The 18,306-nt window shown below is 47.3% G+C and overlaps 1 protein-coding gene across 4 annotated transcripts in view; it reads left to right on the top strand.

The window, feature by feature from the left end:
* Positions 1–18,306, top strand: part of CACNA2D3 (calcium voltage-gated channel auxiliary subunit alpha2delta 3) — a 781,459-nt gene that overhangs the window by 695,697 nt on the left and 67,456 nt on the right. For all 4 annotated transcript variants that reach the window (XR_014796705.1, XR_014796706.1, XR_014796707.1 and 1 more), the window contains 2 exons: positions 2,995–3,065; positions 16,689–16,764. Coding sequence is in view for 1 of the 4 variants with exons in the window: in XM_084903113.1 (XP_084759239.1) it covers positions 2,995–3,065; positions 16,689–16,764 (147 nt within the window). In the remaining 3 variants the exon portion in view is untranslated. The remainder of the gene's footprint in view (positions 1–2,994; positions 3,066–16,688; positions 16,765–18,306) is intronic.

Below are 18,306 nucleotides of genomic sequence, written 5' to 3'. Positions count from 1 at the left end.
AGCAGAGGAAGGCAGTTGGGAGGGACCAAGCCTGCAGGGGAGAGCAGTTAGGGGTGACCAGGCCAGCAGAGAAGGGAAGTTGGGGATAACCAGGCCTGTAGGGAAAGGCAATTGTGGGGGACTCACGCCTGCAGAGGACAGCTGTTGGGGGGGACCAGGCCTGCAGGGGAGGGCACTTGGGGGGACCAGGCCTGCAGGAGAGGGCAGTTATGGGTGACCAGGCCTGCAGGGGAGGACAGTTAGGTGCAATCAGGCTGGCAGGCAGAAGTGGTTAGGGGCAATCAGGATGGCAGGCAGGTGAGCAGTTGGAAGCCAGGAGTCCTGGACTGTAAGATGGATGTCCTATTGGTATTGGGCCTAAACTGTCAGTCAGACATTCCTCGAGGGGTCCCAGATTGGAGAGGGTGTAGGCTGGGCTGAGGAACACACACCCCGTGCACGAATTTTGTGCACCGGGTCTCTAGTTATAGATACTATATTATAATGGTGTATGCTAGGGCTGACTAGCAGCCCCTGAATAATGGATGAACAGATTACTCCGTCACTATTTCACTGTGAAAGAGAGGGCTAAGGGGTTGCCTGGCTCAAGGGGCCAAGCAGTATTTATTGCCTGCCTCATTAGCTTTTTATTGTAACAGCTACAATATCTTTAAGATACAATCAGTAGGGGAAGTAATCTTGGGAGGCACATGTGTTTGCAGTGTCCTTTAAGCAAGGGCACCAAAGGTGAAGATGAAGGATTCCAGTAAACACCTGGGGGTCTGCACATACACAGACTTGTTTGGAAAGGTCAAGGAATAATTAGGAGTGCCACCTTCGACACTCCCCTAAGTCTCCCCTAAGTTGGAATTCCAATAAATAGGGCAGATAGCCTTCTACACACTTCCCTTTTCTCAGAATGTCCTCCTTACAACTTTCCAACTAAGTCTCTCATGCTCCCCAACAGGTGTATACCTGAAACTTACATGTTATGAACCAATGTTAGCACAATTATTTTTTTTCAAGAGTCATTGATAGAACAAGGACCCAAATTAATAACCAGTGAGGAGGAGCTCTGTCCTTCTGCCAGAATCATGAAGGGCCAAGTCAGGAGCCTGATCCTGGGGGATGGAGGGGGTGGGGTGTCTTCCAGTGTGAGTCCTGGACCAGCCAACAACGTGAACCATGAAATAGAGACTAGCAGAGCCATGGCTTTACCCAGGGGCTCTGCTCCCGGCAGGACCTCTCCGGGGAGGAGGCCTGCAGCCCTGTCCCTGGAGCCTGCCTCTGCCTGAGCTTGTTGGATGTTGTCTGCTTTCCTGCACCCCAATTAGGATAATTCTTCTTCTTTTTTAAAAAATATATTTTTATTCATTTTTTTACAGAGAGGAAGAGAGAGGGATAGACAGTTGGAAATATTGATGAGAGAGAATCACCGATCAGCTGCCTCTTGCACACTCCCCACTGGGGATGTGCCCGCAGCCAAGGTACATGCCCTTGACCGGAATCGAACCTGGGACCTTTCAGTCCACAGGCCGACACTCTATCCACTGAGCCAAACCGGTTCCGGCAGGATAATTCTTCTTCAACTAGGAACCAGTTCCATTGGCACTGGCCCACGTACACACATGTTACACCAATGTCCTCTCGCTGCTAGCGTCCTCACATGCCAGTTCACCAAGTGTCCCTTAGTGAAAAGGCAGTGCTCAATATTCAGGCAGAGAAATGTTTCCTATTTTTGTCTCCTCCTCTCCTGACTCTTTGGCAAAGTGCACGTAGGCTTTTTTGACTGAAAACTCTGAGGAGTATGTTGAGGTCACTCAGTTGCGAATGGAATCGGGATTAAGTTAACACAAAGCCTATGGACCATATTAATTCAGGCTCCTAGAGCAGTGGTTGGCAAACTGCGGCTCTCGAGCCACATGCAGCTCTTTGGCCCCTTGAGTGTGGCTCTTCCACAAAATACCATGTGTGGGTGCACATGTACAGTGCAATTGAAACTTTGTGGCCCATGCGCAGAAGTCGGTTGTCGGCTCTCAAAAGAAATTTCCATCATTGTACTGTTGATATTTGGCTCTGTTTGACTAAGGAGTTTGCCGACCACTGTCCTAGAGTAATGCTCTCCACACAACCACACAGAAGCTATTATATAAATCCTCGGAGCGGCCACAGTAAAAAGAAGGGTTCTCTCCTGGTGGACAATGGCTGGTGCTGGGAAAGGCTGGTCTGCCATACTGCATGCCCCTCCCCTGGAGGGATGAGGGCTGCGGGAGAACATTGACCCTTCATTTAGAGTTAGGGAATCTCGATCAACAACTAGATTTTTGAAAGCGTCAACTTGGGGTGGGAAGGATTGCTGGGCCTCAGAGGCCCTGAAGACAGCCCCAGGTAGGGGAAGGGTAGGCCACGGGAATCTGACTGCCAAGCTGTCTCCTCAAGGGCTAACTCCTATTTTATCCACATATGCACTGCCTGCCATGGACAGAAAGAGAGTTACTCAGAAAGTGATTTTGAGAAAGGGTATGTTCTCAGCTATTGGAAATGGTAGAGGGCCGATGAAGAGAACTGCTATATTTCCCTAAACAGGTCATCCAGGAATTATAAACAATTCTTTTATTAATGTTTAGGAAGCCTTTTCACAGCCTGTTTCTATCTGTATGAAGTAGTGTTTTAATCACAAGGGATTGCCTGCAGATTAATGCTTCCTCTATCCAGGGTAGTTGGTGTGTATGTGTGTATTGTGTGTAATCCCAGCACTCAGCATATGCTATGCAATGCAACACCCCCCACCCCGCCCCTGCCTCGCACTGCAGACCATTCACATCTGCTTACTAGTTTGCTCACACCAACTAGTGACTATGAAGACCTTTCCCACTTTTATGTAAAACCCTGAAAACCTGCCTTTTGCTCCTATCACCTCCAGGATGCAGACTGTGTCCATTTTTCTTCCTTCTCTGGTGTGTGGGCCCCTTATTTCTCTACGCTTCCTCACGGGTCTTCTTTTCTTCCTCGCAGACTGGGGACTTTTTTGGTGAGATCGAGGGAGCTGTGATGCACAAATTGTTAACAATGGGCTCCTTTAAAAGGTAAGATTTTATGGCTCCCTACGCCCCCCGGAGAAAGTTTGCCTAAATAAAATAAAACAAACCAAGGTCAAATAAAGCAAGCTTGGACTGACCCCGTGGCTGCTCTGCACTTGTGTTCATGCTCCAGAAGATCTCACTGAAACCCGATGCCTCTTCGCGAGTGTGTTAAGAGTCTCAGAAACTCAGCTCACAATGAGTTTCCTGTTCACCCAGCCCAGAGTTTATTGGAGGCCAATATTGAAGTTGGAGCCTGCACTGGGACACAAGTATATCAGTCTCAAACAAGCGATTGCAAAAAAAAAAAAAAAAAAGTAGGAAACATTTTCACCTGGTCAAAAAGGGGTGCATTTTGTCTCCAATTGACAAGCCAGGGAGAGCTGGACCTCAGGGATAGAAAGTGATATTTAGAGACTTGATGATATAATTGTATGAAATCAAGTGAAAGGTCTCAACACTTGCTCCCAACTGGAGGTAAGTTTAAATCTGCTGCTACAAGCAAACCCAGATGGTGTCACATTCTGCTGGCGGCATATACTACGCAACTGGGTCCGGAGAGCTCTCAGGGACCCTGAGTGAAGCTTCTTCACAGTCCGTCCTAGGATAGCCAGCCCTGCTCTTGGGGCACCAAAGCCTGTGGGAAAAGCCATCACCTCCAAGAGATCAGGGTGCCAGGAATGTCCCCCAGGAGTCAAACTGTATCCCTTCCCTTGGCCTTCCAGGCCTCTGGAGGGATGCCTTCATGAGCATATTTGGTGCTGTTGAATATATAATTGCAGGAAATACAAGGATGGGCCTCAACGCACCAGTGGCTGCTGGCGGGGAGGGCAGTCTCCCCGTGGGTCACTCTCCTGCGCTGAATGGCCAGGAAGTGTTAGCTCAGGAAGTCAGACTTTGAAACCAGTCAATAGGACCATCTGAGCACTCTGCTGAAAGCAGGGAATTCAAAAGTGATGGCCCAGTTGTTGAGATTCCATAGCTTGTTTGTGCCAGAAGGAGGGGGAAAAGAAATGATACAGAAATTGGCCCAAGTCCAGCCCTTCTACAATCTCTGACACACTTTCTCCCAGGCCCCCAATCTCTGCAATCTCTGACTCACTCTGCTCATGCTTCTCTGGAACTCAAGAATAGGCTTTACCTGGGGTGTCAGGAGTCATGGTGCACATGCATGAAAACTGCTGGGAGCCGGGCTGGGGTTGCTATGGAGTTTCTCTGGATGTCTTAAAGCGTCCAGGGCACTCCTGGAGTGTCTGCCGCCCAGGGCACCGCTGGTGTTGCTGTCTTTATGTGGCTGTGTACATTTGTATCGTGTTAGCATGTTTTCAGCTTGGGAGTCGGGGGAGACCAAAGAGGAAGAGTAATCACACACCCGTTTCTCATCTGAAAGCAGAGTTTTTCAACTTCTTTAACAAAATCTGTGTTTTTCTTTTTCCTCTTGGATATGTCTTTCACACGGTTTGGTCAGAGAAAGAACGGTTGTAGAGTGGAATTCTGAATTCCTAGTCTTCTCCTTAATGTGGGTGAAGTGTGGTTGACATGAATCTAGAACATTCTCTCACTATGAGAGAGTACCTAATGTATTTGTAAAAAGGGAAGGGCTGGGGACGTTTTTTTTTCAATGTTAACAGCAACTGCTATCATCTGGGAGTGAGCTGACAGACTCCTAAGCCTATTGGAAGGGGCCCCTCCCGGGGACCAGGAGAGTTTGGGATTAGGAATCAATGGGTTGGGTTTGAATCCAGGCTTTGACTAGCTGCATGACTTAGAACACATAACCCCTCCAAGCTTTGGTTTCCTTATGGGGAACATGGAGATGATAATGCTAATTACTTCCATGGGTTGCTGTCCGAGTTAATAAGGTAATGATAAACATTAGGTTCTGACACGGTGCCTGGCATACATCAGGGCTCTGTAATTGCTGGCTGCTGCTGTGACCTTGATCGCTATGGATCTTGGCTCAGCCTTGGCCTCAGGTGATGCTTCCTCTGCATCCACACGTCTCACAGCAGGCTTCCCACCACCCCTGGGATGGCGTCTCCCATGTCGGTGCCCTGCAGTCCTTGAAATCAGACATCCCCGCCCTGGCCCTTTGCAGCACACAGTGCTTACACACAGCACAGGTGGACAGCCCCTGCATTAGGAGACCTGTGTTTCAGAAGCAACACCTATGAACTAACTTACAAGATGTAGCTGCAAATAACCATCAGTGGTCTGGTACAGAGGTCGTGCACATGTTAATCTGAGACCCACCCCCACCCCAGACTAGTGCACATGGAGGCAGAGTTGCTCTGGCGATGTGGCTGGGCCCAGATAAAGCTCAGGAATAGGTCTCTGAGGTGACCTTTGATCTTAGCATCGTGACCAGTGCCCAGATGGCACTAAGTTTTTCCTTTGATTTGCTCATGCCCAGTCCTAAACAAATGAGTTCCATATATAAGAACCCTACAAACCGTCTTTTTCAGAAAGGGCACTCAAAGAGAAGAGCAACCTTTCCCTTTACCAACGTCCCATCTGTGACCTCCTCTGGCCCCTATGTGCTGACTCTCCCTGATGCTTGCCCGTGTGGCAGTGCACTCTTTCCTGGAATGTTTGGCCACTTGCCTGGTGACCTGGTGGCCATTATATCTATTATAGCAGTGCCATTGGCGGGAAAGGGCACCCACTTCCGTGTCTGCAGGCCCCCGTAGAAGAAAGAGAAGCCACCGACTTGCGTGAGCAAATGATCAACTTGAGGAAGTATGTGTAAACAGTCTAGCAGACACGATGGTCACTGTTGGTCATTTAGCTGAGTCTCTGACATGACTCTGGCCGCCCCCAGCTGGCATATGACATAGCATCCAGGGGCCAAATAATATACCGGTGCTTCAGCACCACCACAGCGACCTTCCCTGAGCACCTTCCACAGGCTTGGATGGCACCTGAGAGATCTTACCACTTACAGTCCTTTCCAATAACCCTGTGAGATCGGTCTAGATAGGACCGGCTGCACAATCAAAGGGACACAATGCAAAATGACCAGGTGGGCCCTTTGTTCCCAAAGTGTCAAGAATTTCAAGACAGTGACAGCAGAGCATTGAACCAAGCACAGGGCCCTTCTCAGTGAGAGTTCTATGCAGTGACACAGGCCAGTGTGCCCATTTAGCCAGCCCTGGGTATAAATATACCCATTTTATAGATGGGAATAACGAGGTTTGGACAGGTTAAGAACTTGTCCTAAGTCTCTGTGTACCTGAGCTAGATTCAAACATTCTGTGGTCTGAGCACAGAGAGAAATTTCTAACTTCCATTCTTGTCCTGGTTCTACATAAAATTAGCGCCTGTAGCTTCCTTGAGCTCCTCTGGGAAGTGGAGGATGGCCTAGGAGGATGCTGTTTCAGCAGTGTCTTATCTGGGCAAGAAGAGCTCTCAGGATGGGGGGCCCGCTGAGTGATGTGATCCCCCAGATTTCTTCTAGCTGAAGCTGACAAAACACTGACCCAAGCCATATTCCCAGGGTTCACGCATTTTCTCATAAGATACCATATGCCTGGTCAGCTTTTTGTGTTTCAAACAGAGAGCTTCAAATACTCCTTTCTCCTTATCATGGAAAGTAAGTGAACTCCCTGAGTGGTGACTCATTGAGGGATTTTCATTTTAGCTGTTTTGCGTTTTCACACAGGTTCATGTCTAGCGAGTGCCTTACATTTATGTTTCTCAGAATGCACACTCTGTGGTTCCCTTCATGTCATCGGCAGTGGCATCTCCCTTCTGACAACTACTGAGAGAAAATCTAGTTATCGTGCTTCAAAATACTTTTATTGTAATTCATTTACTCCTCCTCATTTCCTTGCCCGGAGTGATGCAAATTCCATGTGAGATGTGTAGGGAAAGTGGAGAAATGGACATAGCCAGTCGCAGGAGAGAATCCAAGGCTTCTGACAGGGCCTTGGTGATACCTGGACTTGAAATAAGACTCAGATCGAGCACCAGAATCACCACCATGAGGACTCGAACAGATTCTTCAGTCTCTTTGAGCCTCTGGTTTTTTTGTCACCAACATATGGACTGGGGGAGGGTGGTTTTGTCAACCAAAACAAGACCTAAAAATGCCATGCAAATTAGAAAGCTTTGCAAACAGGAGGTAAGATTAGCTTCTGGATAAGAGTTCCCAAAATCTGAGAACTTCTTTTTTTCTCTTTATTTTTATCACTAATGACCCTTCCCTCCCCCACAAAGGTGGTCACTGCACAACAGTTACCTCCACAGCACAGCATTCAGGGTGGGCGTATGGCCCTGGCCTCTGCCAAGCTCTTCTAGAAGGTTTTCAAACACACCTATGCCGGGCTGCATCTAGGAAATTCATGTTTAGTTCAGGGGATGAAGCCCAGGTGTCGATGCTTTATAAAAGCACCCACGTGATTCCCATGTGCAGGCATGGTCAAGAAATACTAAGTTGAAGATACCCGGTTATTAGTCTAGATGCTGGCCACTTCAGAGCTGCTTGAATTTGGGCAACTTTAACTCACTACATTTCAATGTTCTCTGTAGCAACAGGGAACTGAAATGTCATAATGCATGCATTTAACAAACATTCTTGTGGTTTCCGCCAAGGGGTCTTCCCTTGTTCTTTGTATACCTAATTAAGCTTGAGGAAGGAAAGGCCAATTGGGCCCACCTGGCCTTGGGCTTGCGGAGAAAGGAACTGCTTGCTAATACTTTGTTTTTGCCTTGGGATCTACTGATGGTTCCTGTCTCTCTCGGCTGTGTCTTTCCCATTTTGTTTTATGTCCTTGGTGTATCATGCCTAGGCTTTCACCCTCATGAGACATTCATACGTTCCCTGTGGGTCTGGGGAATGTCCTCCTCACCTTGCCCTCCACACTTTCATTAATGGAGTTGGCTTGTATAGAATTCCCTAGGGTGGCTCCTTCTGCTATTTCCATTGCCTTTCTAGGAAGGTGGCCCATCAGGTAGAATTCAAAATTTGGACCAGGTCTACCCTGTCTCTACATGATGGAGCTGCCCCGGCTCAGTGACAGATGGTGACTTGGGAGCTTTCCCTGTCCTGGGTAATTACATTACAATTCAGCAAATGCCCTGGCCTTGGAGTCTAGAGAGTGTTAAAAGAGAAGTCTGTTATGTTTGGATGTCTGCTTTCCTTTAATGCCGACTGCCCTGCTGATGTCTAATACTCAACAACTCATGTAATGAATGTAATGGCTTTTTGGCTTCCTGTTGACCTGACCGTGGCCACAGAAGTATGCTTTGTCAAAGGTGGTGTCGAAGGGACAAGAAGACAGATTGGCTTGGACAACTGTGTTTCTGGGCCAAGCCTTCTGGAGTGCAGAGACTCTGAGATTTCCATGCATCGCTCTTTAACATCCTAACGCTGCTGCTTGAGAATGCCCGATTACTGCAAAACAGTGGCTGCCCTCATCTTCCTCAGAATGACAACCTGTCTGATGCATTGAATACTATCTACAGGCAAAGCAGTATTCCAGCATTTCCAAGCATTGCCTCAATTAATCCCATAATCACTCCATGAAATAACTTCTACCATTATATCCACTTGCAAAAGAGGAACTGGAAGTAGAGGCTCCAAGCATTTTAGTAAATTGTCCAAGTTCACATACAGTAGTGAGGGAGAGAGATGGAGTTTGAATTCGTGTCTCTTGGATTCCAGATTCTAGAACATAGTTGGTTCATCACTATTTATCCCTCCCATCTTTGGAGCAGACTAAGTATCTTCTGCAGAGATATTATTCACAGTCAGGCTTGTTTGGCTTCAGGAGCTAGTGAAAGAAAGTTTCTCAACAAAATGTGGAGTCCAATGGATCAATTAGTGGCTGGTTCTACTAGAAATGATAGGAAATTACAAAATACCAATCCTTCTGGAGTGCAGAGACTCTGAGATTTGAACATAGGAGTCTTTTCCTCTTTTATGTGAAGATAGTCTGAAAATACTAATTTGGGGGCTTCATGTAGTCATCATGGATGTATGATTACATCTTTTTTTCTCTACTTTTCTCCAAGTTGGCTTTTAATTTCAAGATTACTTCATGGTCCAAGAGAGCTACTGAGAACCAGCCATCACATCTGCACCCTAGGTTGGCAGAAGGAGGATTTAGGGAGGTCTAAAAGACCAAGTAAAATTTGTTATTAAAATTGATTTTAACAAATATCAATATATTTTGTTTATTAATGAAAGGTATATTTATTAAAATATTTACTCCCATACAATACATCTGCTTGATCTCATGGCCTCACCCAGCTACACAGGAACCTGGAACATGTGCATATTGAAAAGTCAGAGCTCAGCTTGACAGAGAAGTGAATGGATATTGACAAACCATGATCATCTCTGCCAGTCAGCCTGCCCCAATTTGTTCCAGACCACACAAGTCCTTTACATATTGCATCTGGCTTCCTGTGATGTCCACTCTGAAAAGCTTCCAGAATTGAGGCTGTGTTCACAACTTCTAGATTCCCTCACACCCCACATGCCCAGCATAGTCCTAAACACAAATGGTCATAGCAACCATCTAGCTCTTCTGTCCATGATGCTCAATCCCAAACAATGAAAGCAGATTCACTCAATAACGCCTATTGGGTTTCACTCATAATATTAATGGCAACACCAACACTCCTAGGTACTAAGGTATTGAGCCTCAGGTATGAGCAACACACTGTGCTCAGTGTAGCGTAGGCATTAGTGTGGTGTAGTTGCTGAGAAATGTAGAAATGGCTTCATGAACTTGGCAGAGCCTATGGAAGCTCCCCCAGCACCCAAGTTTATAGCCTCAAATGGGCTTTGCATGAACTCATTCCCCAAGCAGACTTCAGCTGTTTCTTTCTACTTCTAAAACAAAGAAGCAAAAGAAATTTAATCCTTTCTTTGTGGGATTAATCATGGTTCCACTTTCCCCTTCTCTTTAACAAGCAAAGCTAATTTTCATGGAAGGGACAGGTGAATGAGCAAACAAGCTGCTGGCTGGGTGCACTTCCAGGACCCGCATGCATGCTATCCTTTGACCCAGGATTCTGGAGGCTTCGTGGGCTCTCCAGGGCAACGTTATTTCAGAGGACACTCTGGTCTTGGCTCTGGGGGACTCACATTTGTTTATCAAATCACTGCTACCCTCAAGGGTGATTAGAAATTCTGTTCACCCCTGAGGTCCGCAGTTGGCACCTATTGATATCTAGTTGGTGAGTGAAGCATGTACCTGTGTTAGTCTGCTAGGGCTGCCATAAAAAAATATTGGGTGGCCTATTTATTTTCTCACAGTTCCAGAGCCTGGAAGTCCAATATTAATGTGTCAACAAGTCTGGTTTCCCCCGAGGCTTCTGTCCGGGACAAGATGGTCTTTATATCCAAATGTTTTCTTCTTATAAGGACTCCAGTCAAATCAGAGTAGATTCTACCTTAGGGGCCTCCTTTTAATGTAATCACATCTCTTAAGACCTTGTCTCCAAAAGCATCCTCATTCTTGGGTAGTGGGGGTTAGAAATTCAACTTCTACTTTCTGAGGGACACAGTGCAGCTCATAACACACCGCTACCTATGTCCAGACTGGTACCCAGCCCTGGGAGGAGTTGCCGGTTCGTATGAGTTCCAGTTTCTGCCTGTAAGAGGCGGAAAAAAACACCCAGGAGAAATAATTAGCAGCAAGTGGGTGCATCCCATTCTAAAAGTTACAGCTCTCAATGTCTTTGGGACGTTTAAAAAACAAACGAACAAATAAATAGACAAACAATTCATACCAAGTCCCTAACCCTGACCAATGAAATCTTGGGGAAGGGTGATGCCTGGGTATCAGCGTGTATATACTTGTTTTTCCCCTTTCTTTTTTTAAATGCATTTCCAGGTGATTCTAAAGGGCAGACAGGTTTGAGAATTGCTATTGTAAACAAATGGCAACCAGTAGGTTTACAAAGTGGCCTTGGAAATGGAGTGAGTGTACATCCCATTTTCTAGACTCTTCGGCCGAGACCTGTTCACATGAGACTCTTAGGTTATCCTGTGAGGATCCTTGCTTGAGAAGCAGTTTACATGCACAGCGTTAAAGAACAAGAGACCTACAGCGAAATCCCAGCCGCCCCGCTTAGCAGTGCGGTAATAACCTTGGAGCAGTGACCTCACCTTCCTGAGCCTCGCGTCCTCGCCTATGAAACATAACCATGCCCCTGACATCAGAGCGAATGCAGAAAGTAATTGTTCATATCTTAGTGTTGCTGCTTTTATTACCTGAGTGAGTCGCTGACGTGATCAGTATCTGCAACTATTTTTTTTTTTTTAATATTATCAGCACCTGCCGATGAAAAACACGTGGTGCTGATAGGCCCTCTGCTTAATCCGCAGAACGAGTGAGGCTTTTCTCACGGCCCCCCTCTCAGGGGTTCTGCATGGACCCTGAGTGACCCCAGCACCCTGTGCGTGGGCACCTGGCCATGCAGCCACGTGACGCTAATTCGCTGCTAATGACAGGTGCTCACACCAGATTTGTTTTAGTGATTTCCAGTCTCCACGTTCACGGCAGCGGGGCCAGCGGTGCACACTCAGCACCTCCGCTGCTGGCCTTGCTCTGCTGGTCCTCAAGGACAGGGTGAGCTCTGAGGACGTGGTGGCCGCTGCCAGAAGGGGAGCAGGCAGAGCAGCTGCTTGGCCCTCGAATCACAAGACTGGGCTTCCCACTCCCCTGGCTTTCAGAGAGGTCAAGAGCAAGAAGGCTTCCCTGGCCCCAGCCTTTTTGTTAAGAACGCCCTGCTCCTGCTCCGTGCCCACCTACTGGTAAGTCGAAAGCAGCCCCAGAGAACACATTTCACGGCTCAACAAAGAATACGTAGTTTCACATGCTACCCTACTGAGGCACTTTGCTTCTCATGACCTTAGTTTCTGAATGGCTTAAACTCTCCCCACGGTGGGTCTCTTATGTCAAATGCCTCCCTGTCCTGCTTTTAGGGCTGTATTTGCAAACATGAAGCTAATTCCAGATTGGGGTTTTGGTAACCAGTGAGCCAACGTGAGCTAACTCCCCGAGTCGCTGCAGGTAAAGTACCTGGCCTCCTGGGCACACAGTGGGTGTTTCATAAATGCCAGTTCCCACAGTTACTATCAAGCCTATAGTAGCCTGAGCTCGTGCTTTTGGAACTCAACCTTCTAATTCTTAGAAGAAATGTTTTTCTTGGTGGCAGTGTTTGTCTAGTTGGGAAAGAGCAGAATCAGCAAAGGAGTTTAAAGCAAGTCCTAAGGCCGTGGACCGTCACCTGAGGCTCACCTGGTGCCAGAGCCGGAGCACTGGGTGCCCAGGCTGTTTGCCTGGGTTTGAGTTTCTCCTTCACAGACCATATCTGCCTCCCGTCAAAGTTTCAAAGCAAGCCGGCTGGGGAGCCGAGCGATGCTGGTGATAAGGGCTGGAGCTGCTGGTGAGGTCATGGGGATGCAGGCATGTTATCTGTCTGAGGATAAACTCCCCCTGCTGAGGGCAGCAAAGCAGCACCAAGCTTGGGCTGGGCCCAACGCTCCAGGCTTATTTTAGAGCCAAATGAAAGCAGGCAATTATCATGTTCTTTAACTATAATCAGCCGAACAGGATACAGGTAGCCACAAAATGGAGTTATTTAAAACAGTAACAAAGTCACTTCAAAAAGGGTAATAATCTGGAAGTCTCTCTTTTGGTAACATCTAGTTAAAGCTGGCTAAGTGTGGAGAAGGCAGAGGAGGCTGGTTTTGTGACCTCCGTGATGGCCACGGAGTCTGGAATCGGAGAGCTGCCTGGAGAAATGAAAGGTGGGAACCCTGGCCCAGGGGGCTGCCCCCCAGCAATTGCCTTTGGCCCCAACATGTAAACTACGGCCTTTGAAAGTGATCCCTGGAGGACCCTGAGCTTCCTGCCATCTGGCGGTTGCCATGGCAAGGGCTCTTGCCGGCAGGCCAGCTGGTCCGGCCTGGCCCAGTGACCCCACCACAGCCCCTCAGCTGGGGTTTGAAAGTTAACTCTGGACATTGGAAAGGAGACCTTATCTTGGGCAGCACTTCCTGTGACATTCCAAAGAGGCTCTGGGATGGGGCACAGAATTCCAGGCATTTCCTGGAACCTGTCAGAGCCTGCTGCTGAGCAGAGCGAGGTGGGTACAGCGTGGCCCCTATCTGATTCTGGCCCTGCCACAAGTGAGGTATGTGAACCCTGGCACGTAGCTAGGCTGGCTGAGGTTTGGCTTGCACCTCTGAGAAATGGGCCAGTTAGGAAGCTATCTTGCAGGGTTTAGACTACCTCGCTCATGTTTTCTCAATAGAGGCTCAAAAGCTACTGGCTGTTGTTCTCCTAGCCCCATTGTCAACAAACTGCGGCTTGCTAGCCACATGTGGCTCTTTGGCCCCTTGAGTGGGGTTCTTCCACAAAATACCACAGCCTGGGCGAGTCTATTTTGAAGAAGTGGTGTTAGAAGAAGTTTAAGTTTTAAAAATGTGGCTCTCCAAAGAAATTTCAATCGTTGTCCTGTTGATATTTGGCTCTGTTGACTAATGAGTTTGCTGGCCACTGTCCTAGCCCTCAGCTAAGAAGCCCAGGAGCAGAAGTTCCTGTGTCACCTCTTAGTGACCCCACACAGCTTTTCGGGGTGCCTGGCACTGCAGGGACGTGTGAATTTTACACCCTGACATGTGTGCCAATGAGCTAGGAAAATGAGGAGGCCTGTCCATCTTCCCACCAGCTGGGAAAAGCCTGAGTCAATTCCCATTGCATTAAACACCAGCCCCGTAATTAATAATGGCAGTGAACACCACACACGTAAGTGACAGCAGCCCTGCCCTCGGCCAGGCGATTCCTCTGCATCGTGCCCTGTGCTAATTGCAGGGCGTGTAACCTCAGTGAATCATTGCCACCACCCTGAGAGGTAGCCATGATTCTCAGCCTTTACAGATGAGGAAACTGAGGCACCAAAAAGGTATAAAAACCACACACACATACACACACACACAAAACATTGTGATAAGTAGATAAGTTAGGATTCGAACTCTGGTGTCACTGACTTCAAAGCTGGCATTTTAACAATTAGGCCACACTGCTCTCACCTGGGACTTTGGGAATCAGAAGCTGTTTGCTCCATCTTAAAGGAGTTTTAAGAGCCCAAATGCTAACAAAGAAAAAAAAAATAGGCCTTCTGTCCGAAGGATCATCACAGGCCCAGGTCACCACATTTTAGTATACTTCCTTGTGCCTGAGCATTTAAATCCTGGAATAGCTCCACAGTCATTTCATAAGAGAAGTTGAAGCCCCAGAAGAGGGTAAGCAACCTACACAAGATCCCACCCTGGAAAAATGGCAGAAGCAACCTCTAAAACCAAGGCCCAGGCCCTCGCACGCTCCACTCAACCTCTGCTGCCTCTCACCCCAGCTCCGGCCCAAGTCTCCATCCTATAGACAGAGTTGGGCCAAGGAGAAGGATGAAGCCAATGGTGATTATTGCAAAATCCTATAGAATCCCATGGGCGAGTCTGCTGACTGTGGCACGGTGGGCCAGGCAGGGATCAGTTAGATTCTGTGGCTGGGTTACCCTCAGGGCTGCTGGTGATGGCTGTGAGAAGTTTGTTTGGGGACTTCCCCAAGCCAGAGACTAAGCTGGCGGTTTGCTGCCAGCACAGCACTGAGTATGCTCCGCATAAAACATTGCATTACTTTGGGAAAGGATTCCTGTGAGGCGAATGCCTTGCAGTCACGTAGAAGTTCACTTGGCATTGCGGTGCTAACGTGTCATCAGGCAGCTGCTGTGTAACCCAGCCTGGACTTTAAGTGTTGCTCCTGAGAGGATGGGGGAAGGCACCTGTGGGGAGAATGGGCCGCACCTCCTCCTTGGGGAGAGGGTAATTTGCTACATCTAATAGCAGTTAACTTGCTACTAGAAACTGTCATTATCCTGTGCTTTGTAGAATTGTTGGTGGGAAATTAAAATATCTGAGGCAATTATAAAGTAGAAATTCTGAGGACAGGTCATAATTGGGACAAAAGCTATACTTTTTTCATCAGTGGAGGGGGAAAAAAATGTCCATTTTCTTATGTCATAAATAGCACTGATTTCAAAAGTAAGAATATCCTCACTGTTAGGGTGGGAATTACAACCAATGAGCCAGATGGTTTGCACCACATTGTCAACGTGATGGGCTGGTGTTGGTCCAGGCATGTCTCCTGGTGATTGAGAGCGACAGAGGATCTCAATGTTCCTTAATCCAAGCTGGCCCTTCTCAGCTCCCCTCCACCTTGGAGATGTGGCCAAAAGGGATTCCATCCGGGGCTCAGAATGCAGTTCAGAGCAGCCTATTCCCTGGTGGGTATCCTGGTTTATACACAGCATCCTTGATAATCCAGAATGACTGTCCCATCGGTGTGGGGGGTTCTCCTATTCCCTCACCACCCCAATACCTTTAGTCCCTGTCTTCAATTTCCAAGTGTCACAGACCAAAACGAGTTTGTCCACCCAGCATTAGGAGGGGCAAACACTAAACATTGATAATTGCAGTGGAGAAAGATGGGCGGTTTTATTATGAATGGTGCCACCCAGGAAAACAGAAGCACAAACTCCAGGGTCCGGAGTGGGTTTTTAAGGGTATGAGGGCAAGTTTCTGTTGGAGGACCTTGGAGCTTGGCCATGTCTAGTGAGGGGCATCAGTAGGGAACATTCCTAGACAGCGGACCCTCTGCTTCTGAAAGAGTTCTGGTGTGTAAGTTGCGGTTATGTCCTGGCCCTTTGGTTTCTTGGGAGATGGGGCTGGGGTAGCAGGGGTGGGGCTTTGGTTCTAGTGCAGCTGGAGGCCAACATTCTCTCCTCTGTGCTTGCTTCGGCTACATGATGTGTCTGTTGTCTCCAAAAAGCAACTCAGCATCTCATTACATAGAAAAGGAGCATCTTGAGCTGGTTCTGTGGTTATACAAGAGCATATGCCTGTATCTCCAGTCCTGGAAGTTGCCACGTTTCTGGTGTGAGGGCTGAAAAAAACATAACGTTCCTCCACCTCCTTCTAGCTGGGCTAATAACCAAATGAACAGAAGCAGATTCACAGGAGAAAATGTTCCAAGTTTATTCTACGCGTGCACATCCGGGGGTCTATAAGAATGTGACCCAAAGCGCATTGGACAGTTGAGGTTTATGTGCCATTCTCCACAGTGAAGAAGGGGGCAGGGGTCTGTGAATTCCAAGGGGAGGTGGGTAATGGACAGGAAGAGGGGAAAAGGAGGACACAGGGCAAACACTTTCCTGCTAGGCAACCCAGGAACAAGGGGACAGAGGTCTCCCCAGCAGAACGGCTGTTGCCCGGATCCGTCCCGTCTTTGTTACTCAGTGCACACAGGCTAAGGCAAGAATGCTGATGCCCTTCCCAAAGCCGGCCTTTCCATCTGAATTCCCTTGGGCAGGAAAAAGCAGGGTCAAAGGTTCTGAGTCTTTTGTTCCTTAAGAAACAGCTTAAAATCAATATCCCCAAAAGCACATGGTGGGGTGGCAAAACTCGGGTCCCTTTTACTAGGCCTGCACAGATGGGCCTTCGTCACTGCTATCCTGAGGTAGTGTGAGTGACAGTTCACCTTGCCAAGCACAGCATCACGTGGTTCCTGTGTTTTCCCACTTCCTGAAGCTCCTTTCCGTTCTCTCCTGCAGAATTACCCTCTATGACTACCAGGCCATGTGCAGGGCCAACAAGGAGAGCAGCGACGCCGCCCGGGGCCTCCTGGATGTAAGTACAGCCAGTCACCCAGCCAGCAGCTGCACCCGGCTGCCTCCCGCCCAGCAGACCTTTTCCGTTGGGGTAATCAGCTATCTTTTCCAAACCAGCAATGTTTGAACGTATTTGCTGGTTTTCCTGGTTGAGCAAAGTCACTCTGTTTAAAGCCAAATTCAGTGATTACACGAATGACAAACACATCTAAAGTCTTGGAAAGATGACTGCAGCAGCCCCCTTTTGATGGGTAGGAAAGGGGAGAAGTTTTGAGGATTTTCTTATTATGATATAAAAGAGAATTTGGTTTGGTTCAAAGGAAATCTTGCTTTTGGTTTGTGATAGAGCTGTTAGCCTATGAACAAATCCACTTTTTGTTCCCTTTGAATCCTCACCAAAAGACATTTTTTTCCCATTGATTTTTAGAGAGAGTAGAAGGGAGGGAGGGAGAGAGAGAAAAACATCCATGTGGGAGAGACACATGGATCAGTTGCATCCCACAGACACCTCAACTGTAGGGGGTGGGTGGGGTGGGGATCGAACCCAGGTAAGTGCCCTTGACTGGGAATCGAACTGTAGACTGATACTCTGAACACTGAGCTACTGTAGCCAGGGCCAAGTTCACAGTTTGAAAATAGATCTTCACCCATAATCACACTGCCACTGACCTTCACCATCATTTCCCTGGTGCTGTTTCCATGGCTGATGTTGAGGATCAATCACTGTAGCTATTGTAGCATTAGAAAATGGCTTTCTGACTGCGGAAATTACTGCTATAATTTACTGCCAGTTTGTTGCTTTTTTCTTCTTCTTTTTTTTTTTTTTTTTTTTTAAATCCTCACCAGAGAATATGTTTTTATTGACTTTATAAGAGAGAGAGAGAGAGAGAGAGAGAGAGAGAGAGAGAGAGAGAGAGAGAGAGAATGAGAAACATCAATGTGAGAGAGGAACATTGATCAGTTACTTCCCACACACACTCCCACCAGAGATCAAACTCTAAACCCAGGCATGTGTTCTGATCAGGAATCAAAGCTGTGACCTTTTGGTGCACAGGACAACACTCGAACCAACCAAGCCACCCAGGCCAGGGCTACTCCCAGTTTTAAAATATAATTTATAATGTGCAAGCAATGTAAGTTTGGCCAGCAATAACTTAAAAACACACATACAAAAAAACCCCAACACCCAGATATAGATACTTCAATATAGTCTAGCATATGTATATAAACATAACCCTTGTATGTTATTATTTTGTAAATTCCAAAAATTAACCTAGAATTTTGTTTGAAGCACAAAATTTAAGAGTCATTTTGGTTTTAAAATATAAATACACGCCTTCTCATTTGCAGATGTACAATCTTGCCAGGGGATTATTTAAAAACTAAATATTTAACATGGTTCTCAAACACTCAGGGCACAGGAAATGATTCGAAGCTAGAAAATTTTCAAGAGGCCACTAGGAACTAAGATTTGGACATTTTGGAAACACTGATTTTCAGTGAGAATCAGCCTTTCTTTCCAAACTCAACTTCCCTAACCTTAGCAGGACTATTTCCAGAC

This window comes from Pipistrellus hanaki, assembly GCF_964339955.1.
Source record: "Pipistrellus hanaki genome assembly, chromosome: 13".
NCBI classification, from domain to species: domain Eukaryota; kingdom Metazoa; phylum Chordata; class Mammalia; order Chiroptera; family Vespertilionidae; genus Pipistrellus; species Pipistrellus hanaki.
This window is presented reverse-complemented; position numbering and strand designations above follow the sequence as displayed.